The following is an 18,580-nucleotide window of genomic DNA, read 5'->3' as shown; positions in this document are numbered from 1 at the left end:
AGTCCCTTTAAACTTGTGTGGGAAACCGGAACCATATTTTACATAAAATGAATAACCACAAAGCCGCAAACAATATAGCAGTAAAAGTTATAAAAAAAACACCCTGTTTTACTTCTTTACTACCTTTATAAATGTACACATTTAAAAAGGGTAGTAAAGAAGTAAAACAGGGCTTAAAATGAAGTTGTGCTTAATGAATGTATTATCGGTATTAAATGCATATGTGAATATTAACAGTGTTTAGTATTACAGTAAACAAGGACTGGAAATGGAAAGTGTGTGTGTGATAACGGGATTAGTGCAAATTTTGGGACAACTTAATGTTAACACAGAACTGATGTTATTAGGCGACTGCATAATGCATGTACACTGTACAGTGTATTGTACGTGTATAGTGAACTGTACGTGTACACTGTACACTGCATACTTGTATGAACTGGAACTACAAACTGTGCAGTGCACAGATGATGCATAAATATATAAAGCAGATGCGGAACAAAGCTTAAATAAAAGGATTTCATGGTTGTTTCTTTATTGCTGGAGCAGGCACTCCTGACAGCTCACAGATCTTGTTCCGTATACCTCGCAGCTCATCTATACTCGTCTCTATCCAGTTCGTCTCACTTAGCAGGTTCATTACTTCATCCAGGTTCTCCTCTGATAACAGATAATACAGATTAACATTAATATTGTGCATCAAATCAAATCAGATCAGATCAGATCAGATCAGACCAGATTTTTAGGGACGTCTACACTCAGACGCCAAAATTGAAGTGACTATACTAAATCAAGGATGATTACAACGGGCATCCGAAGTTATTGCCAGATCGCCAATCACAGATTTTAATCCCCGGTCTAATTGCATTAACTATTATGACCGGAGAGAGGGCTCTGCCCTGTTGGCTCATGAATTTGGGAACATTGATATTTATTATAAGCTAATAGCAACTTAAATGTCTCAAGTGATCGGTAGTTTAAGCTAAATGCTGATTGATTTTAACGGAATTCATTTTTAGAAGAAATTCAATTTTGTAAAAATGAAATAATCCGCTGATATTTCATTTTAGCTGGATTCATTTCTAGAAAATAATTTAATTTTAGTATAAATAAATAAACAAATAAAAGATCAACCATCATTCCGTGGAAATCAAGGCCGAGACCCCATCAAAAATAACCACCAAAGGGTGGAAATTAATGTATATCCGATTATGACACAAGTCTAGTGGGATCGAGACATCGAGGTCTAGACCAGTGACAGAAGTCACCTCCCCACTGCACACAAACAGCGCCAGGACTCGTGCATTTCGCTTCATAAGTCCAGTATTCAATTATAGTAAAAATAAAATAATCCGCTGATATTTGATTTTTAAACCACTTTTTCAACTTTCTTCAAGTCACAATGATCAACGAGAAATCGGATTAGAAAAGGAGAATTCCAAGTATTACGATCATGACTTGCCAATATGGTAATATAGTTTAGAACTTTCAACTTAGCGGTAGCACTTTTCGCAAGCTTCCCCCCCCCCCTCAAAATATTCAATGAAAAATGAGAATAGCTTCATGAACATAAGAATTTTTATGTATATATAAAAGTTTAAAATTTGGCTATAAAACCCAAATCGGATTTTTCTGAGATTGTTTTCCTACTTCACCTGGAACTATCTCCCTGTCGGCAAACGTTAGCAAAGCTTCATAAAGTTTATCCGCAGAGTACTTTCTAACCCTGGGGAACCGATGGCAGAGAAATATGGCGATCTGAACCAAACATTTCCGAGGACACTGCGGGTTCTCAGCCTAGAGTTCAAAATTTAAAACTTAAAATAAAATTAGGAAAAATATCCACTAGAAGAACATTTCAGGATGAGAAAAATAACATAGTTGTGCTGTTGATGAAAATTCGGATCAAAATTTCTGATTTGAAACAAAATCTAAGGGTGTAATAAAAAAGCAATTTATTTAATTTTTTTTTCGAAAAACTTTTTTCACCTGGAGAAGTTGACAGAAGACCTCACTGCTTGCCATCAGCTTGTTCGGATCTCCACACTTGACAAGTTCGTTCTTACAGAGGAGGAGAAGGTCGAGAGGGAACCCGGAGTTAGGATCCTGCAGTACAGAGTCCAGACAGGAGGAGGTAAATACTTGATCTAGGAACTTGAGAAACGGTAAAGTGACTCGGTCATTTTTTTGAAATGCATTGAAAAGACTCAAAATATTTGAACAGAACAACTTTATTTCTTCTGAACTCATTGAGTTTAGTTCATTGAACAAACTTTGACTCGAATTTTTAACTAATCTCTCCGTGAGCCCACCAACACTGACAACAAGACCAAGAAGCATCCTCTCCGAATACTCCTTCAACCTTAGCATTTTAACAAACATTGGGAAGGTTTCTGATTCCACGGCCCACTTGACGTCACAGTTCTCCGGGAATATTTCAAGAAGCTGTTCCCGGACTCGAATTCCTGGGACTGTATTACCCTCGGAGGATTTAGCGTGAAGGATAGTATGGAATATCCGTCCTGCATGACCTCGGGTTCTATCTATCTTCTCTACCGCCTGCTGGGCTAGGCAGGGCATAAACTGTCCAACAATAGATGGTGGTATCTTGCTGCTGTCCCAACTCAGAAGTTTAAGAGTAAACAACTCTATTCCGGTCAAAGCAGCTTCTCTCACCCAAGCTCCGACGTCACCCCGTCTGTCCACAGTGTAGTCCTCGAGAGAGATCATGAAGCAGTCGTAAATATGATGAATTAGTTCATTACTGATATATCTATCTAGTTTAGTTCCAACACTGGTTAAAGCTTTCAGAGCGTCTCTTCTCCCCTCCGCCCATTTTTCTGTTCCTTCAGTTATCCTGAAATACAAAAATCTAAATTTTCAAAATGTTGGTCGGCGCATTTGCTCAAACAGAATTAATATATTACGGATTTAGGAATGTACAGTGAGAAGCAGAAAACTTTGGGATACAGAGACGACTTTTAAACAGTCCTTCTATAGAATCCATTTAATTTTGATGCGGATCCGGATCCGCACTGGAAAAAATGAATCCGGATCCAGGTTATTTCCATAAAATTTTTAAACAAAGCAGAATTTTCAATTTTTTTTGGCTTATTCTTATGTTAAAACTTTATGAACCATACTAAAATTAAGAAATTTTTGTAATCTTTCTTTTTTTTAATAGTTCAGATTTGGGGTCTGAGAGTAATTTTTTTCTTCAATTTTTTTCCCCTTGGATCCAGGGATCCGCATTTTTTTTACGGATCCGGATCCAGGAAGCCAAAATCTTGCGGATCCAACGGATCCGGATTCCAAGCACTTCTTTTAAACTCAAGTTATGCTTTAATATAAGATCGAAAGACTTTAATTTAGAAGTCTGAACAGTCACTAAACTAAAGAAGGGATTTTTAGGTTACTATAGTAGAACTTTTTGCTTCTAATATCAAAACACTAGCAGATTCCTTTAATGTTCAACAGTATAATGGTTCTCCCTGTATCAAAGAACACTAGCAGATTGCTTTAATGTTCAACAGTATTATGGTTCTCCCTGTATAAAAGAATGTTTCTTGAGTGTCCTAATAACTTTATATGTATGGTATGAACTTACCTAGAACATCTGATAAGATTGTTGATGATATCTTCTTGTCTACCAAGAATGAGTTTAGTGTTCAAGGCTCCAAGAGCCAGGGAGAATCCTTTACGATGCTGTTCATTCCCTCTAGATTATTCATCTTGGTCAAGAAGTGAACCATTAACATAATTGATAAAACTTGTAGGGTAGTCATTTTGACTTTGTCCAATCCAATCCAATCCAATCCAATCCAATCCAATCCAATCCAATCCAATCATTCTTAAAAATCCTTTTACTCCCTTATTGACCCCCCTTCCCAAAATCAATTATTCTGCCCCCAAGATTTTAAAACCTAATGTTAATTATTTTTTGAAATATTTGGAATAATTTTTAATCAATAAAAATAAAATTATTTTCAATTATTTTTAATCAATAAAAATCAAAAATTATTTTCAATTGTTTTCTTACTTGAGCATGGTAAAATACTGAGTGAGTATGGTATCCCTGGCATTTAGGTCCAGAATACCATTATTTATATAGTATTGAGAAGTGAAGGCAGGTATAGCTGAAACGGATGCACTCTGTACTCTCTGGTCCATATCACTGGATTAACAAGTTGTTTCAACCAAACTGATAGATAGGACACCAGAGAAAATAACAGCACATTTGCTGACATGCATAAACCTCAAAAAAAAACACCCAAAAAACCACTAAACCACCTTTAGAATTCTGTTACTTTATCCCAGTTCATTAGAAAATTTGGTTTAGCATGAATTATTTGGTCAACAGGAAGTTTACAATATTTATGTATGTGTAATGTTTATGATTATTTGAACAACCCTGGATGATGAAAACGTATAAAAAACATCTTAATTTAATAAAACTATGTATTTTTGAGTTTACTCTAGGCTACAATCTTGAGAGTTAAAATTAGTTCTGAATTTTGGGTAATATTATTTTACTTTGATTTCGAGGGTCTCACAATACGAACAAATTTGAACCATGTTACTTTTTTAGACCATATTTCTGCATTAAACAACATGTAATATTACATAGGATAGGCGCCGACATTATAAATAAAGAAGATTTTAAGCATCGATCCGTTTAAAAGTGAAGAATAAGCTCTATGTCAATATATTTTATAAGGATAAATATCAGCTTAATTTAGAATTGAAGAGGGGATGATGAGGAGGAGGAGAGGGGGTCCAAATTGGTTGAATACATTCCTAAGGTTTTCATCTAAAACAGTTTTCCAGGTGGTGACTGCAGAAGGAGGCAATGGTAGTCCAGCCATTGAAGAGTTTTCAATAAAATCTGAAGCAGCTTGGCGCATTAGTTCTCCTCCTAGACCACGCAGCTTGTTTTCTAGATTAGATAGAAAATTATCATTTATCTAAATGAGCAGGCATGCAAAGATCCGATTGCTTTATTACATAGTTTTAAAGGAATTTTTGTTTTCTCGACTTACTCAGGATTAACCGATCCATCAAAGTTGCGATCTTCTCGGTCAGATCATCTCCTAGTATCTTATTTACACTCAAACCATCCTAGAAATTCTTTTTAAAGAAACAAGCTTTTCAAAAATGCCTTGAAGGGACTGTCGATGTAGTTTCAAAGGACCCCCCCCCCCTTAAAGAGTTGCATTCCTGATTCACGATACCCTTTAAATCTTTCACCCAATGAACAATCAGGAGGATATACGAACACAGTCCCTTTAATAACCTGCTTATGTGAATTGTCTAGGGTTTTGTAGAAACTTAAGGTTTTAGAAGAATTCCTTGAGAGCAATTTGACTTAGCGCCAAGACAGTCTGACCGACAGCTAAAAATACCAAGTTATAATTTTCAGTTTTTAGTTTATTTCCTTATTTGGAGCGTAAAACTCTGGTATTGCTCTAAGTATAATAAGATAAGGAAAATTTAATTTGAACTTAAAAATCTTAAATTAATTATTAAAAACCTATGTTTTTTATTTATTTTAGTTTTTTCTAACTATTTGTTATTAAAATTATACAAGGTTTCCTAAAGTAGCTCCATGAGATGAAAACAGATCTGAGGATACGCACATATCTAGCAGACTTGGCAAACCATAGCTCAGCATATACAATTGGTCACAGTGGGTCAACCTGGATGTATCACATTATTCACAACTTATCTTCCATCCAGATTCCAGAGGCTTCTCTTAGTCAAGAATAAAATAGGGTTATAGGTGAGAGCCAAACAGAAAACTTTTTGATTTTTCAAAAATGTTTTATCCCTTTGGTATACCACTGATTGACTGTGATAATAATAATAAGTGTTTATTCCCAGGAAATGAAATTTTTGACTGAAATTGATATATTTTTTTATCTACCCAAGAAAAAGACTAAACAGAAAGCAAGCACAGTGCACATTTGTCGAGTTACTTGCCTGTTCAGAGCTTTAGCAGCAAGCTCTCGTACAGCTGCATCCCAGTGTCCCACCTTCCTCTCTACCAGGTGGGAGATTAAAGGTTTACTATATTCTCCGAACCTGGCAACATACTCACTTATTACCAGATACGCATTCGATCTCTACACTCAGCGCCCACATTAATAACTTGGGACAAACTGAACGAGTCAAAAAATAAAATAGTTATCTAACAAAATCAATTATAAAATTTATCGCTGTTTAAACTTGCTTTCATATCCAAGTTTCAGTGTTAATATTAAATTAACGGTCAGCGTACACTAATAAATAATATAAGGTTTTTTAATAAACAGTATAAATGTAGGTTTATGTTCCTGTCCAACTGTGAAGTAGTCAGCAGCAGTTAGAATATCAATTCCATGAGGAAAGGTTCCCTAAAAAATAATAGTTTTAGTCTGACTCCGCTTTTATCCTAATGAAAATTAGACTGTCTTATGACCCTGTCAGAACAATCGTTTCTAACGAACTGGTCTACACATTCTTAGCTCCCACAATGTCTTGATCAAATTGATAACAAATACCTTTAGTGCCGATTACCTACTCCAATCTTTAAATAACAAGATTATTTATCCTTACACTCTCTCCTGTCTACTGACTTTGTTTTTTTTTCGGAAAACCAGTTCTAAAACCAATCAATAACCCCGAACCTACCCTCATAGAGTGAAAACTACTTACTTGACGTCCAACGTTCTCTTGGAAAGCTGCCGATGCTGCTCTTCTGCAGTTGACTTCCCTAAAATTCAAATTTCGTCAAAATAATGACTAAATTGCATAATTGCATTAAACAGTCTAGTCGTTAAAAATATAAAGCTGACTTAAAGGGACAATTACAAAATACAATTAACCTGTCAAAGACTGTAACAATAAGAAGGCTACTAGCCAGATCCTGAACAAAGGGTTGAAGAACTTCTGGTGCATATGCTCGCGCAAAGGCCCAGCAAACATAGCATGCAGCATCTCTTATATGAGATCCAACAGAGAAACTTCCTCGCTTCTCATCGTAGACAAGAGCTTTTATAATAAACTCAACAACCTAGAAATAAAGACAGGTTGTAGCATGGCAAGACGTTTCAATATTTGTTGTTAATATCGAACCTTTCCAAGCCTGATTGGTAGGAGTAGTCCTCTTCGTCCTAACTCCGCTACAGCTAAACATCCTCCATGCCAGGCCGAATCTGTCTCTCTATCACTGAACAGCTCCAGGAGAGATCCAACCACTTCGTCTGCCAGCTCTTGCGCTAGGCGTCCTGTTACACGGCCGATACCTGAGCAGAAGGTTGGAATTACGAATTTATTGGTTGGATGGAAATTTAATTATTAATTGATTAATTGAACATAATCCAGACCTTTAGCGGCAGTCCATCTAACGACAGTTTCTCTGTCCTTCAATCCATTGAGGAGCTCATCAATAACTTCCTCAACTATCTCCGGGACATCATAATCCTCCTCCTCAAGATCCACTTCTTTAACTCCGGGAACAGGTTGAACAGGAGCTAGGTTTAGATTGATAGTTAGGGATCTGGAGCCCCTCTGATATCTCCAGGTTGCTATTTTAGACTTGAGAAAGACTAATCCTAATCTTTGGATAAGTTTTAACGATAGTTTCCTGATGAACGTGTTTGTGTGCTCCTTAAACCCAGATTTTATAATCCGAGTGAGAACTGCGGGAGCAAACTCAAGTAAATCCTCTCTACACAAAACAAACATCAAAACTGGATGATCGTTCGTAAAAGAAATTAATGGCGGTAGTGTCCAGAATTACAGGAAACCCATTTTTAGCTTTTAACATTTTGTACAGGAACGCCAATATTGGACACTTGAAACGTTTAATGAATATAAAATAACATTTGTTTAAATGTTGTTTTAAAATAAGCAATTTGTAAAATTGTTCTTTTTTATTTTGATCGTATTGTTGTAGAGTTTATAATATTTTATTTATTATGCCAAAAATGATCTCTCGATGCAAAAAGGTTAAAATAATTTTAAAAAATATTTTAGAATGATAACTTTGCTAAGTATTCGATGTTTAGATTGTGATTTCCTTTTTGAGTGTTTTACAACAGAAGAAAGAGCCATCAATCCACCGGTTATATCAGGTTCCCGGGCCCCATCTAGTAAAACAAATCAGATAATTCATATTTATAAATATTAATGTTAAAAAACTAATACTCAATCAATCAAGAACACTTTAATTTCCCAGTCAATTAGAGTTATCAAATCAATCATTCGAATGCCGGAGATTAATTTAGACCTAATGTTACCTTTGGTTGCTGTGACGAGAGCCCAGTCTAGGAATGCAGGTAGAGACGTATCCCTTGTATCAGGTCTTGTCAAAAACTTGGAAGCGAGATAGCTTGCGGCGTCTCGGGACTTATCTCGAGACGTCAGATGAACTGAACAAACAAACAAAAAATATTGCGACGAAGATTTTTTTAAATAAATTAATCTAAATTTTTTTTGTAAATTTTGGAGATGATAAAAAATACCTTTACAGAGTGTGAGTATTCTTTCTGACAAAGGTTCCTGGTTTCCACTGTCAAACCTTAAAAAAAACTCTTGTTAAATATTGTTCAATCCTGTTCAATCCTGTTCAATCTTGTTCAATCTTTCTTATATCTAATTCAATCTTAATCAATCCTTTCCCATCTTTTGTGGTCTCATGTTTACAATATCAAATCTTGTCGCATAATATGCAGTTGTTCCCAATATCAATGTAAACCCCATTAATATTAAGATTACAGTAAACGTAATTTTAAGTGGCACTTCATACAAGGAAGGCAATGCCTGATTCACATCGGTACCCTTAAAAGCTTTTTCTGATCAGGTATGTATTAGTTATCTATATTTATAATTTTGAAAACTAGTTATTTTTAATTGCGGTTTCTCTACAAATCCCTTACGCATTTCGACTGCAGAAAAGCAGATAGGAATTATAAGAAATCAACAATTCTAAACCTAGAAAAAAGACATATCTTCCGCACTATTGATCAGATGAAGGTTTCAAGGGCATTGTAATGAATCCGGCATTGCCATCTTTGCATGGTGTGGTCACATAATTACGCTTACAGTTCCTTTAACATATCAATTAAGAAATACCTCGACATGTTAAAGGGAATGATGACGATAATCGAAAGCCAAAGAAGAAGAACGTATCTTGTTTCCCAGGTTTCTGTGTTCTTCTCATCCTGGGCCTGGAGAAGAGAAACCACGAACTCCAGGTCATCAACCTCGTGAGGGAAATGCCGAACCACAATCTTGTAACCTCGAACCTGTTCAAGTTAACAGACTTTTAAAAAAGTTTTTTACATCTTTGATAGAAAATCATTTCTATCAAAAACTATTCACCTTTGTAAGATGGAATAGAAGTCGAGTGGTGATATATAATTGTGGATTTGTTGTATGCTTCCTGATCATCTTTACAAGATTTCCTAAAAGAAACACCTTAGTTCAACATTCAATGTTTCTTCAGGATGATAAAAAAATTTAAAAGTTTGTGATCTTAGGCCAAAAAAATCATTATTTCAATTTTTTCGTTACAACGCCGGTTAAGATACATTATGACTTCTTGCGAACACTAGCGTTTAGAGTTCACAGGTAACCACCAACACACAAAACAATCTATTGGATTCTTTTTGTAATTTCATGGAAAAAGTTTATAGTTTTTATATTTATTTTTGGTCCACCTAGGATAGTGTCTAGGTGAGGATCTATGAGATGAGGTTGCTCCTGGTACAGATCAAGTACATACTTCCATCTTTCAAGGATCTGCTCCTCGTCCCGTTCATTCTCAAGATGTTCCCACGCAGCTCCCATCATCTTATTGATCTCCTCCAGATCCCTAAATGATAAAATGATTAAGGATTTCGGGAAATGATTCTCAATGTATGCGTCCTAATAAGTTCATCATGTTATTGCTGTTTTGTCACTGGTCAGTTTTCAACGATCAACAAACTGCACTGGACAAGTTGGCTCAGTTGAATCAGTGACGCACATTTTTTAAGGTTTTCTTGATTCATGAAATTGAAACCTTTCAAAAATTAATAATATTTCTATTAATTTCTAGTCAGCCGAGTGTTGAAGCAAACATACCCGAATTTATCCAGGGCACATCCCAACCCTATATTCTCATCCTCAGTAGTGTCTCCTGAAACCATTTTGTCTGAAAAAATTAAATCATAATCCTACAGATATGAAACAAAAATTCCATAAACTAGTGGTACATATCAAGGTACAACGGTATCGCTAGCTAATTTCACAGCTCAATATCACAAGCTCTTTTTTTTCAAACAAAATCACAAGATTAATCATCACAAAGCTTAATTTCAGTTTTAATTCAACTAAGTAATTAATTAACCAAAGAAGAGATCAAAAGAGAAAAGTAAAATACTTCACCAACAGAAGAAAAATAGTTAAGAAACCTTCAGAATTCAGTTCCAGTTCTGTTCCCCTGTTACAATTTTGCGCGCGACTCATTTATAAATTGATTTTCATGTCAAAATATTTTAAATGAGAAATTTTTCTCTATTGCAATCGTTAAATGATAAAATAATAAATATACGAAAACAGTTAAATAAAGTCTTATCATTTGATACATAAACATTTGATATCACCGGAGTGCTTAGAAGATTAATATTTTCTAAACCCTGAATGCGAATGTAAAGGAGCAAGACTATTGAAAAAACAGATTAAGGAATATCATCTTCTTCGTGGAGCGGAGTATTCCGAATCCGTTTTTCAGCCTCCTTTTTATCGAAAGAGAAATGATCCATGTACAATTTTATAAAACACTCCGGGAGCAGAACCTTCCAGATGAAATCGTTGTTCTCTCGACGTTCTTCGTGGTTTCTCATCCACACCTGTAATACACAGTTTTTATTCTCTATTTATTCTGGGCAAAGAGAGATGGGGAGTACAGAGTAAGGGAAAAGGGAGAAAAAAGGAGAAGTACTTCATGAAATTTGCGAATCGGTTCCAGTTTATTCCCTATAATCAAGGTTCGCAGGGGTGTATGTTTCTTTACATTCCTCCCCTCCCATGTTGATTGTGTGTGTGCGGATTTTTTAAGGCTTTATTGCTGAATTAGGGGAAATAAATGAATTTTTGGTTAATAAATTTCAAACAGGATGAAAAACCTTGCTGATCTCTGACAGTGTCCAATCCAGCTGCTCATCTGTAAACGGATCAGTAATCATACTGTGCATGAGTTGCTGTCTATTTCCTCCTCCAAGTTTATACATATCATATCTATCTGAACCCTCCTCACCAGACCAAATTTTCTGAAGAAGAAAAAATAATTCATAAATTGTTGATTAATTGATTGGCTTCAAGTTAATTCCAACCTTTAAATATTGAAGATTTTTCTGGAACATATTCTTTAGAACAGGTTCCGTTAGTTCCTTCTCAAGACGATCCCTGTACTTTGAATTTTCTTGGAGAAACTCCTGATATCGTATCTCCTCTAACCTCTCCTCCTCCAGATACTCGTCTATCTTTCGTATGTGTTCGTCAAGGTGTGGATCAAACTCATTTTCAATATCTTCGTATCCTTCTATCTCCGGGGGAGTTTTTAGCAATTCATTTATATCATCAGAGAGCTTAAAAAATCCAGTAATTTTTTTCTGGTTTGGAGGAGTTTTGTCAGGACTTTTAATCTTGGATTTCTTTCCTTTCTTGAATGGAGTTTTAGTTTTCTTCTTTTCTGCCTTTGATTCTTGAGGGTCATCGTTTATTTGAGAATATCGATTAAATTTAGCGATTGATAAAGATTCTCTCGATTTACGCGAACGTTGAGCCCTCTTTTCCTTATTTAACTCGCGCTTCTCTAGTTTCTTCCTGATCTTGGTAGTTTCTGCATCTTCAACATATTCAAATACACTTGAACCAGTTATTTCGGGCAAAGTACTTTTAGGGTTCGAATCTTGTGATTTTAAAGTCTTCTTTGTGTTCTTCTTTCTTCTTTCTCCGACAAACTGTTCCTTATCTGTGGTTGAAAAGCTGAACCCAGAGCTGGATGTTGTCTCAGTGTCAGGATTGGAGATAGGGGAGAGTTGAAGATTAGTCTTGGTTTCCTTTTTAGAGGTTTTGGAACTTTTCTTCGTAGAAACCTTGTTTATCTTAATGTTCATTTTCGGGGAAGGGCTACTTGAAGGTTTCAAGTCATTAAAGAAAACAAATTTCGGAGTTTCGTCTGAACTTTCAGAATCACTATCGTTGGAGAAAAGATCCGACTTTTTACTTTTGACCGGAACAGGATTTTTCGACTCAGACTGAATGATGTTGCACCTAAACAATAAAAAAATTAAACTTAGCAACAACTAATGCAAATAGTAGAAGTATAATCTAACCTACTAGAATCTAGGAGTTGGTCTATATCCAGACTAGTATCTACCCTTGTTCTCTTCTTAGGATTTCCGTATTCCTGGATTTTCTTTTCTTTAGAAGGTTTCTGAGGTGTTGGATCTATATCAGAGGAGCAGGAAGAATCAAATATTGCTGCTGCTAATTGCTTTCTGGGAGATCGTCTCAGGTTATTTGAAAACTGGGGAGAATTCATCTGCTTAATAAGGGCGGTATCAAACTGAAATAACGGTAAAGATTTAAAAATTTTCTTTAAAAATTATTATTATCGCAGATTTTGAAAAATCCCCTATGAGTGTTAAATCTGCGACATCTTTCATATCACCTTTTTGTTAAAAACTGTAAAGTAAAGTTTTTTTCCCTGCCGAAACCAATTTGTGTTGAGAAGGAACTATAAATATGTAGATTTAGATTACTAGTCTTTAAAATAGATCCGACTAAAATACGGGACCACGACATTTGATCCCGGCGACAAGTGATCCAGTCATTACTGGATCACGACACTTGATCCATAAGGAAATGAGTCAATTGATTCAGGGTAACGTCTGAAATTGGTCTAGTGTGACATTTGATCCAGAAGGCATTAAGCCATTTGATCAAATGACAACGAAGTGTAGATCTCTTGTTGCTGGATCAGATGTCATGGCGCCACAAATGTCGACCATTTTACTTTGATTTGGATTCCTTTCTGCTTCTGTAATTTCCTCATCTGAGAACACACTACTTGACGTCTTCGTCTTACTTTCTACAACCTGAAAGAGTTTATATTATTTAACAAAATACTAAGGAATATATTTATATTTTTAATCTATTATTAACTGAATTGTTCAAATGTTCATACGTAGTTTACAATATAAAGGGCGTCCAACTATAAATCGATGTTTTTTTAGTTTATGGGGCTCCGACAAAAAGAATAACTAGCTCTGCTATAGATCATTCACCTCATCGAAAATTCAGACAAGAATTTTTAACATATTTATGAAAAATGACTTGACGAAAGCTAAATGACCAAGTCTTCTTGATGAACAAAATTTATTTCAAGTCAAAAATTATTATTGATATTAATCAAATTACCAATTTTTTTGTTTTATTACAAGCATTTATTTCAAGAAATTCTAAGATTTTTAAACTTAATTTTTTTAACTTGGTAGATATCTTTTGATAACCTTTCATTATTTAAGTTTTATATTCCAAAAAAAATACTTTATCTAAGACTATTAAATAAATCTGAAAGGACCTGGGGGGTTCCATTCCGACCCCCAACCCCCCCCCCTTTACATTTTCTTGGCCAAACACTTGGCTAAGACATTAAAAGGATTNCAAGGATAAGCCTACCTCACTCCAGTTATCTCCGTGAATATCTAACCAGCCTTTACTTGCTGCTCCCTCAGCATCCACTTTGTAACTGTACCCTGATACCGTATACTCAAGGTCTCCAACCCTAGAATTAATTGTCTTACTAAAATAACTTTTTTGTAAAGATAAAAAATTCCGAAGAATTAAGATAATTCGACTCTAAATGCAAATTTGTTTAGTGTATCACGGAAAAATCAAAGAGAGAACTTTTACAATTAACAATTAACTTCAATAAATAGAAATTGATTTCGAACTGAAAAATTATTAAAACCCAAAGGATAAACAATATGAATACCGGTTACTTGATAAATATATTAATTATATTGAAAGCTGTGAAAGTTTTTTCTTCTTGTCATTTAATGATTGAATTAAGTAAAAATACAAAAAAGAAAAAAATCACTGTTTAAATTAGAATCATCTTAAATTTTCCTAAAATAAGAAAATGAGAAAAAAAAATTTACTTAACGGGTAAAGTTGGGCATCATTTTTCCGTTCTTAAGAGTTTTGCTCCTTTTTAAGAAAAACCAATAGTTGGTCAACGAACGCAGTAAAACCCAGTTTTGACCTATATATTTACTCATAAATCATTACTTTTTGACACTGTAAAACTTATGAGAGACATTTTTTAAGTAAAACCTTTAAAAATGATTTTGACCCCGCCAGTCAACAAAATGTAAAAAAGGGGTTTGAATATTAAGTAGGATGCCCAACACTACTGTTGTGGAATATTCATGGAACTGACCGCACACAGGAAGTATATTTTCCACCCACTCCTATATTCTTATAAACAGGTTGATCTAGACACTTGATCCTACAGAACAGTTTTAAGGTTTCAACTTTATCCTTGAACTTCGGATCATGAACAGGTTCCTCTGGAAAAAACTTTTTCAAAAACTCCCTCTCAAACATTTCCGTAGCACCCCTAGCATAATCATGAATTTTAAAGACGATAAATAAAATAAAAGTAATGAAGTCAATTACAACTTTCTATTAAAGCTTGGTTCTTAAATAATTCCATGTTTATCCCTAAATGCTTTCAGACGTGTATCTCCAAACCCATTCCCAACAATCCTCCCTTGTTTCAACTGAACATGCTTCGAAGATCTACATCAGCTTACATTCAACTCTTAGAACAATTATTAATGGAGTTTGCTCAGAATTCAGCGCTTAGGATCCATTTAATTTTGATCCGCACTGGAAAAAATGGATCCGGATTCGGATCCAGGTCATAAACATTTATATAAGATTTACTGATTTTTTGTTAACAATAAGAATTTTCAAATTATTTTTTTCGTTTTTTTTAATACTAAAACTTGATAAACTATTCATAAATGAGGAAATTTTTGATAATCTCTCTTCTTCAGCAGTTCAGATTTAGGTTAAAAGAGCAAAAGATTTTTGTTTGCAGTTATTAGTTGATATTCTGCCCATTGGATCCGGATCCAAGAACCCAAAATGTTGCGAATCCAACGTATCCGGATCCTAAGCAAGCAGTGGCTCAAATCAAAAAGAAAGTCAAAATATCTAAATTTCAAATAGTTTTATGAACTTCAGATGTTAAGTTTATGTCATATTCCTGTCAAAATAAATTGAACACTGAGCCAAGAATGCGAGTAAAAAATTTAAGCTGAAAAACAAAAGGAGTAGAATATTTTCCTGATTGATTTCACCTCCACGTCCAAGCTGAGCGCTGCGGATCGACCCATTTTTTTCAGAAGGCGGTCAACGCGTAGAATTAAGTTAAGTTCCTCATCCCTGTATTTTGAGAACTTGGGACATTTCTTCAGGGTTGATATCTAGAAATGGTGGTTTTATTGTATTTAATTAAACAAATTTTTAATTATCAATGTAATCCTTAAAAAAACTTGTCGAACAAATTCCTTTTTCTTAATAAAATTTACTCACATCTGTTTTTCCTGGAGATTGAAAAAGAAGTTCAACACTCGAATCATCTGACGCTTCCTGGATTTCAGGTTCAATAAGATCAGCAATTAACTGGTTTCCTTCATCCTCACCCCAATCTCCTCCAGTCTCAGGTTCACACTGATCCTTTAGAAGTCCTGGAAATGTTTAGTTTTAGAACAATTCATCACAATGGTACTTGAATTAGCCATTCCTCTTATATTCAGATATTTGGTGTTAATAAATATTTAAACATACAAATACATTTAGGTAGTAAACTATTTATAACTTGATACTTTCTGGCATTCAGACAAAATACCCTAAGAAAAGTGAAAAATTTGGAAATTTATTTAGTCTAAAATATCATTTTACGATGTGAAATTTTTCTAACCCTTATACGTNTTTATCCCTAACTGGACCGACATTCGCTTAATACCAGCAAAAAAGGACTTCATTTTTGGATTCAGAAATATTCCCATCTTTTCGTCCAACAACCTTCTCATAATATATACCAAGTACTATATATGGAAGTGCAGGTGTATGAAAAAAAATCTGGCTCTAAATGCGTTCATTAACTGGTTTAAATTTGAACTCAATGTTACTTTTATGGCGTACAATAATGATAAAAGACTAGCCTACTTAACAGATCCTCAATATAGAATTGATTTTCACAGAGATTAACTTAAAGTCTATATTAAAAGATTTCAGCCATTTCCTATTGTTAATATGTATGTTCGTAATTAATATTAACTTGTTGCAGATGGATCTGAACTACCCCAGACCTGGCCATCGTCCTATTCCATCAACGTTCAAATTTCCCAACACCGCTTATGCCCCGCCAAACATACCTCCTGGCTACGGAACAAGCCTATATCCTGCTGAAAACCTGGACCCGGATAACCTGCTTGCAATGGAATTGGAGGAAATATCCAGAAATCGTAAATCCAATGACCTGATTAAGCGCAGTGCCGATTCAAAGGTTAAAGGCCTCGAAATTGATAAACGTAAACTAGAGCAGGAGTACAGCTATTCCAAAAAGTGCAAGTTTACACAGGTTATGCGTAAAAGCTGCAGTTCTAACATGCACATTATAATATTTCGGTGAAGCGCCCTTTGTTATGTTAATTTATATTCTGTCTTCAATTAATTTGGTGAAACGCCGTTCTATTCTTCTTTCAATATTTTTCATAATTTTCTTTCATGGTGAAACACTGTATCTAAGGTTTCAGAATTAATTAATCAAAGGAAATTTCTAAGAATTTAGAAAATGTAAATTCTTGCTACAGCAAATATCATAATTGAAAAATGTTAATTTATATTTTGTCTACATTTAATTTGGTGAAACGCGGTTCTAGTCTTCTTTCATTAGTAAATATACTCCTTCTCGTCCTTAATAATGGTCTATCTTATGTTTCTGTAAAAGACTAAACTCAGCTTAAGTCAATACATGGATCTCATATAACTAGTCCTCACATAATTAACCTATCTTGTTTTAAACACTTTTCGTTGAAAATTCAAAACGAGATAATAAGTGGTTACTTACTGGTGAATCGCCTCATCTTCTTTCAATTTTTCCAATTTTTGTATTTTTGGCAATTCATTCTGTTCCACGTCAAAGTTTCTGTTTCTGTTCCTTCCTACATATTCTAAATCGACCTTTATATTACAACCTAATGCTTTAGCTTCAGAAAATATACAAAAAGGTCTTTCATTGAAAACATTTTTTTCGTTCTATAGTGTTCTATTATTTATACCCAGGTTTAAAACACCTCTCGACGTTAACATTTCAAGACGAGATTCCATTGGTTACTTAATGGTGTATCGCCTTATTCCTTTATTCTCTTATTCTCTTATTCTTGTACGATATTCGCATCTTGTTCTCTTAATATTTTTATATTTTTATATTTTCGTACCATCTTCATAAATTCTGCCTTATGCTACGTGTTGCAAATCGGCCTTTTTTTGATTTGAAAAAGTGAAAATGTTTTTCTCAATCCCTACGAGCTCTCATTATATGTTGCCAGTTTACTTTACTTTACTGTCTTTACTGAATTTACTTTACTTTAAAATTAATACATGAAAACTGTGTCATTTATCAAATACTTATGATCTATACATAAAAAAATGATACCCTATGTAAAATAATAAAATCAAAATGTACGTATTCTTGATATATATATAACGTTTACTGTGTTAACTATGTATTTTTTGATCAATAAAAAGATTTGAATAATAATTTAATATGTTAACTGACCTCCTGTGCACTTCATTATAAAATTCTTCTTAGCACCTTGATTCATTTCAAATAATTCGTCAGACATATCTCTGAAATATAGTAGACTTAAGTTAGGAGAGGTGAGGGAACAAATAATAGCTTAGAATGTTTATCACGATTCATCATTTATTAAACACTAACTAGGAACGAAGTTGTTGGGTCACAATTGTAATTGTTAACAAGAGAAAATGTTCTGATAAGTGATAAGTATATAATCAAAACGTGTAATTGCTTAAATGGGGCAAATTTATTGCCATCATTTTTCTATCTAATATACTAAAACTATGTGTCATGTGTGTGTGTGTTTTATTTCAAATTACTATTGGAAGCGGTTTATTTTGCTCAGTTCACAGTTGCAATGTTTAGAAAACTTATTTGGTTTGGTCGGAATGTTCCAGAATGATTTTAATGATATAAGACTAAGAAAAGTATTGTTACATCGTCTATACGCAACATCACCCCCCTATTGAACTATTAACTTTCAGACCTAATGCAATATCGAACCTACGCCAGCTGCTTATTTATGTATTATTTAGGGGCAAGGTTAGGCTAAGCCAATTTCTGAGCCGAGCGCTGCAGCTAGGGGTTCAAGCGCTAGTAAAGTCTAGAAGGCCGGGCGCTGCGGCCACAAGTCCATCTTGCAGCTGGAAAACCACGTTCTAGTGTATCGGATGT

At 34.5% G+C, this 18,580-nt stretch overlaps 3 protein-coding genes across 3 annotated transcripts; all 3 read right to left on the bottom strand.

Moving 5' to 3' along the window:
• Positions 1–184: 184 nt before the first annotated feature.
• On the bottom strand, positions 185–10,170 carry LOC111703798 (tubulin-specific chaperone D). Its single transcript, XM_023475865.1, has 22 exons — positions 10,105–10,170; positions 9,699–9,853; positions 9,361–9,443; positions 9,112–9,284; positions 8,502–8,557; positions 8,277–8,408; positions 8,057–8,126; positions 7,362–7,705; positions 7,111–7,280; positions 6,861–7,048; positions 6,691–6,748; positions 6,330–6,389; positions 5,977–6,119; positions 5,590–5,693; positions 5,346–5,389; positions 5,037–5,115; positions 4,795–4,933; positions 4,037–4,171; positions 3,605–3,715; positions 1,987–2,854; positions 1,653–1,794; positions 185–657 (listed from the first exon to the last, which is right to left on the bottom strand). Exons 1-22 carry the CDS (start codon positions 10,167–10,169, stop codon positions 518–520), a joined length of 3,459 nt encoding a protein of 1,152 aa, XP_023331633.1. The 5' UTR covers position 10,170; the 3' UTR covers positions 185–517.
• A 3-nt stretch (positions 10,171–10,173) lies between these two features.
• On the bottom strand, positions 10,174–12,614 carry LOC111703852 (uncharacterized). Its single transcript, XM_023475925.1, has 4 exons — positions 12,360–12,614; positions 11,355–12,297; positions 11,148–11,291; positions 10,174–10,871 (listed from the first exon to the last, which is right to left on the bottom strand). The coding sequence occupies exons 1-4, from the start codon at positions 12,566–12,568 to the stop codon at positions 10,701–10,703; spliced, it is 1,467 nt and encodes a 488-aa protein (XP_023331693.1). The 5' UTR covers positions 12,569–12,614; the 3' UTR covers positions 10,174–10,700.
• Positions 12,615–12,724: 110 nt separating this feature from the next.
• On the bottom strand, positions 12,725–18,059 carry LOC111703861 (uncharacterized). Its single transcript, XM_023475936.1, has 7 exons — positions 17,885–18,059; positions 15,634–15,788; positions 15,385–15,524; positions 14,755–14,832; positions 14,471–14,650; positions 13,708–13,813; positions 12,725–13,124 (listed from the first exon to the last, which is right to left on the bottom strand). The coding sequence occupies exons 1-7, from the start codon at positions 17,949–17,951 to the stop codon at positions 12,969–12,971; spliced, it is 882 nt and encodes a 293-aa protein (XP_023331704.1). The 5' UTR covers positions 17,952–18,059; the 3' UTR covers positions 12,725–12,968.
• Positions 18,060–18,580: the final 521 nt, after the last annotated feature.

The sequence above is a fragment of the Eurytemora carolleeae genome, unplaced genomic scaffold (genome assembly GCF_000591075.1).
Source record: "Eurytemora carolleeae unplaced genomic scaffold, Eaff_2.0 scaffold73, whole genome shotgun sequence".
Taxonomy (NCBI): Eukaryota; Metazoa; Arthropoda; class Copepoda; order Calanoida; family Temoridae; genus Eurytemora; species Eurytemora carolleeae.
Note: the sequence above shows the minus strand (reverse complement) of the source record. Positions and strands in the feature narration are given on the sequence as shown.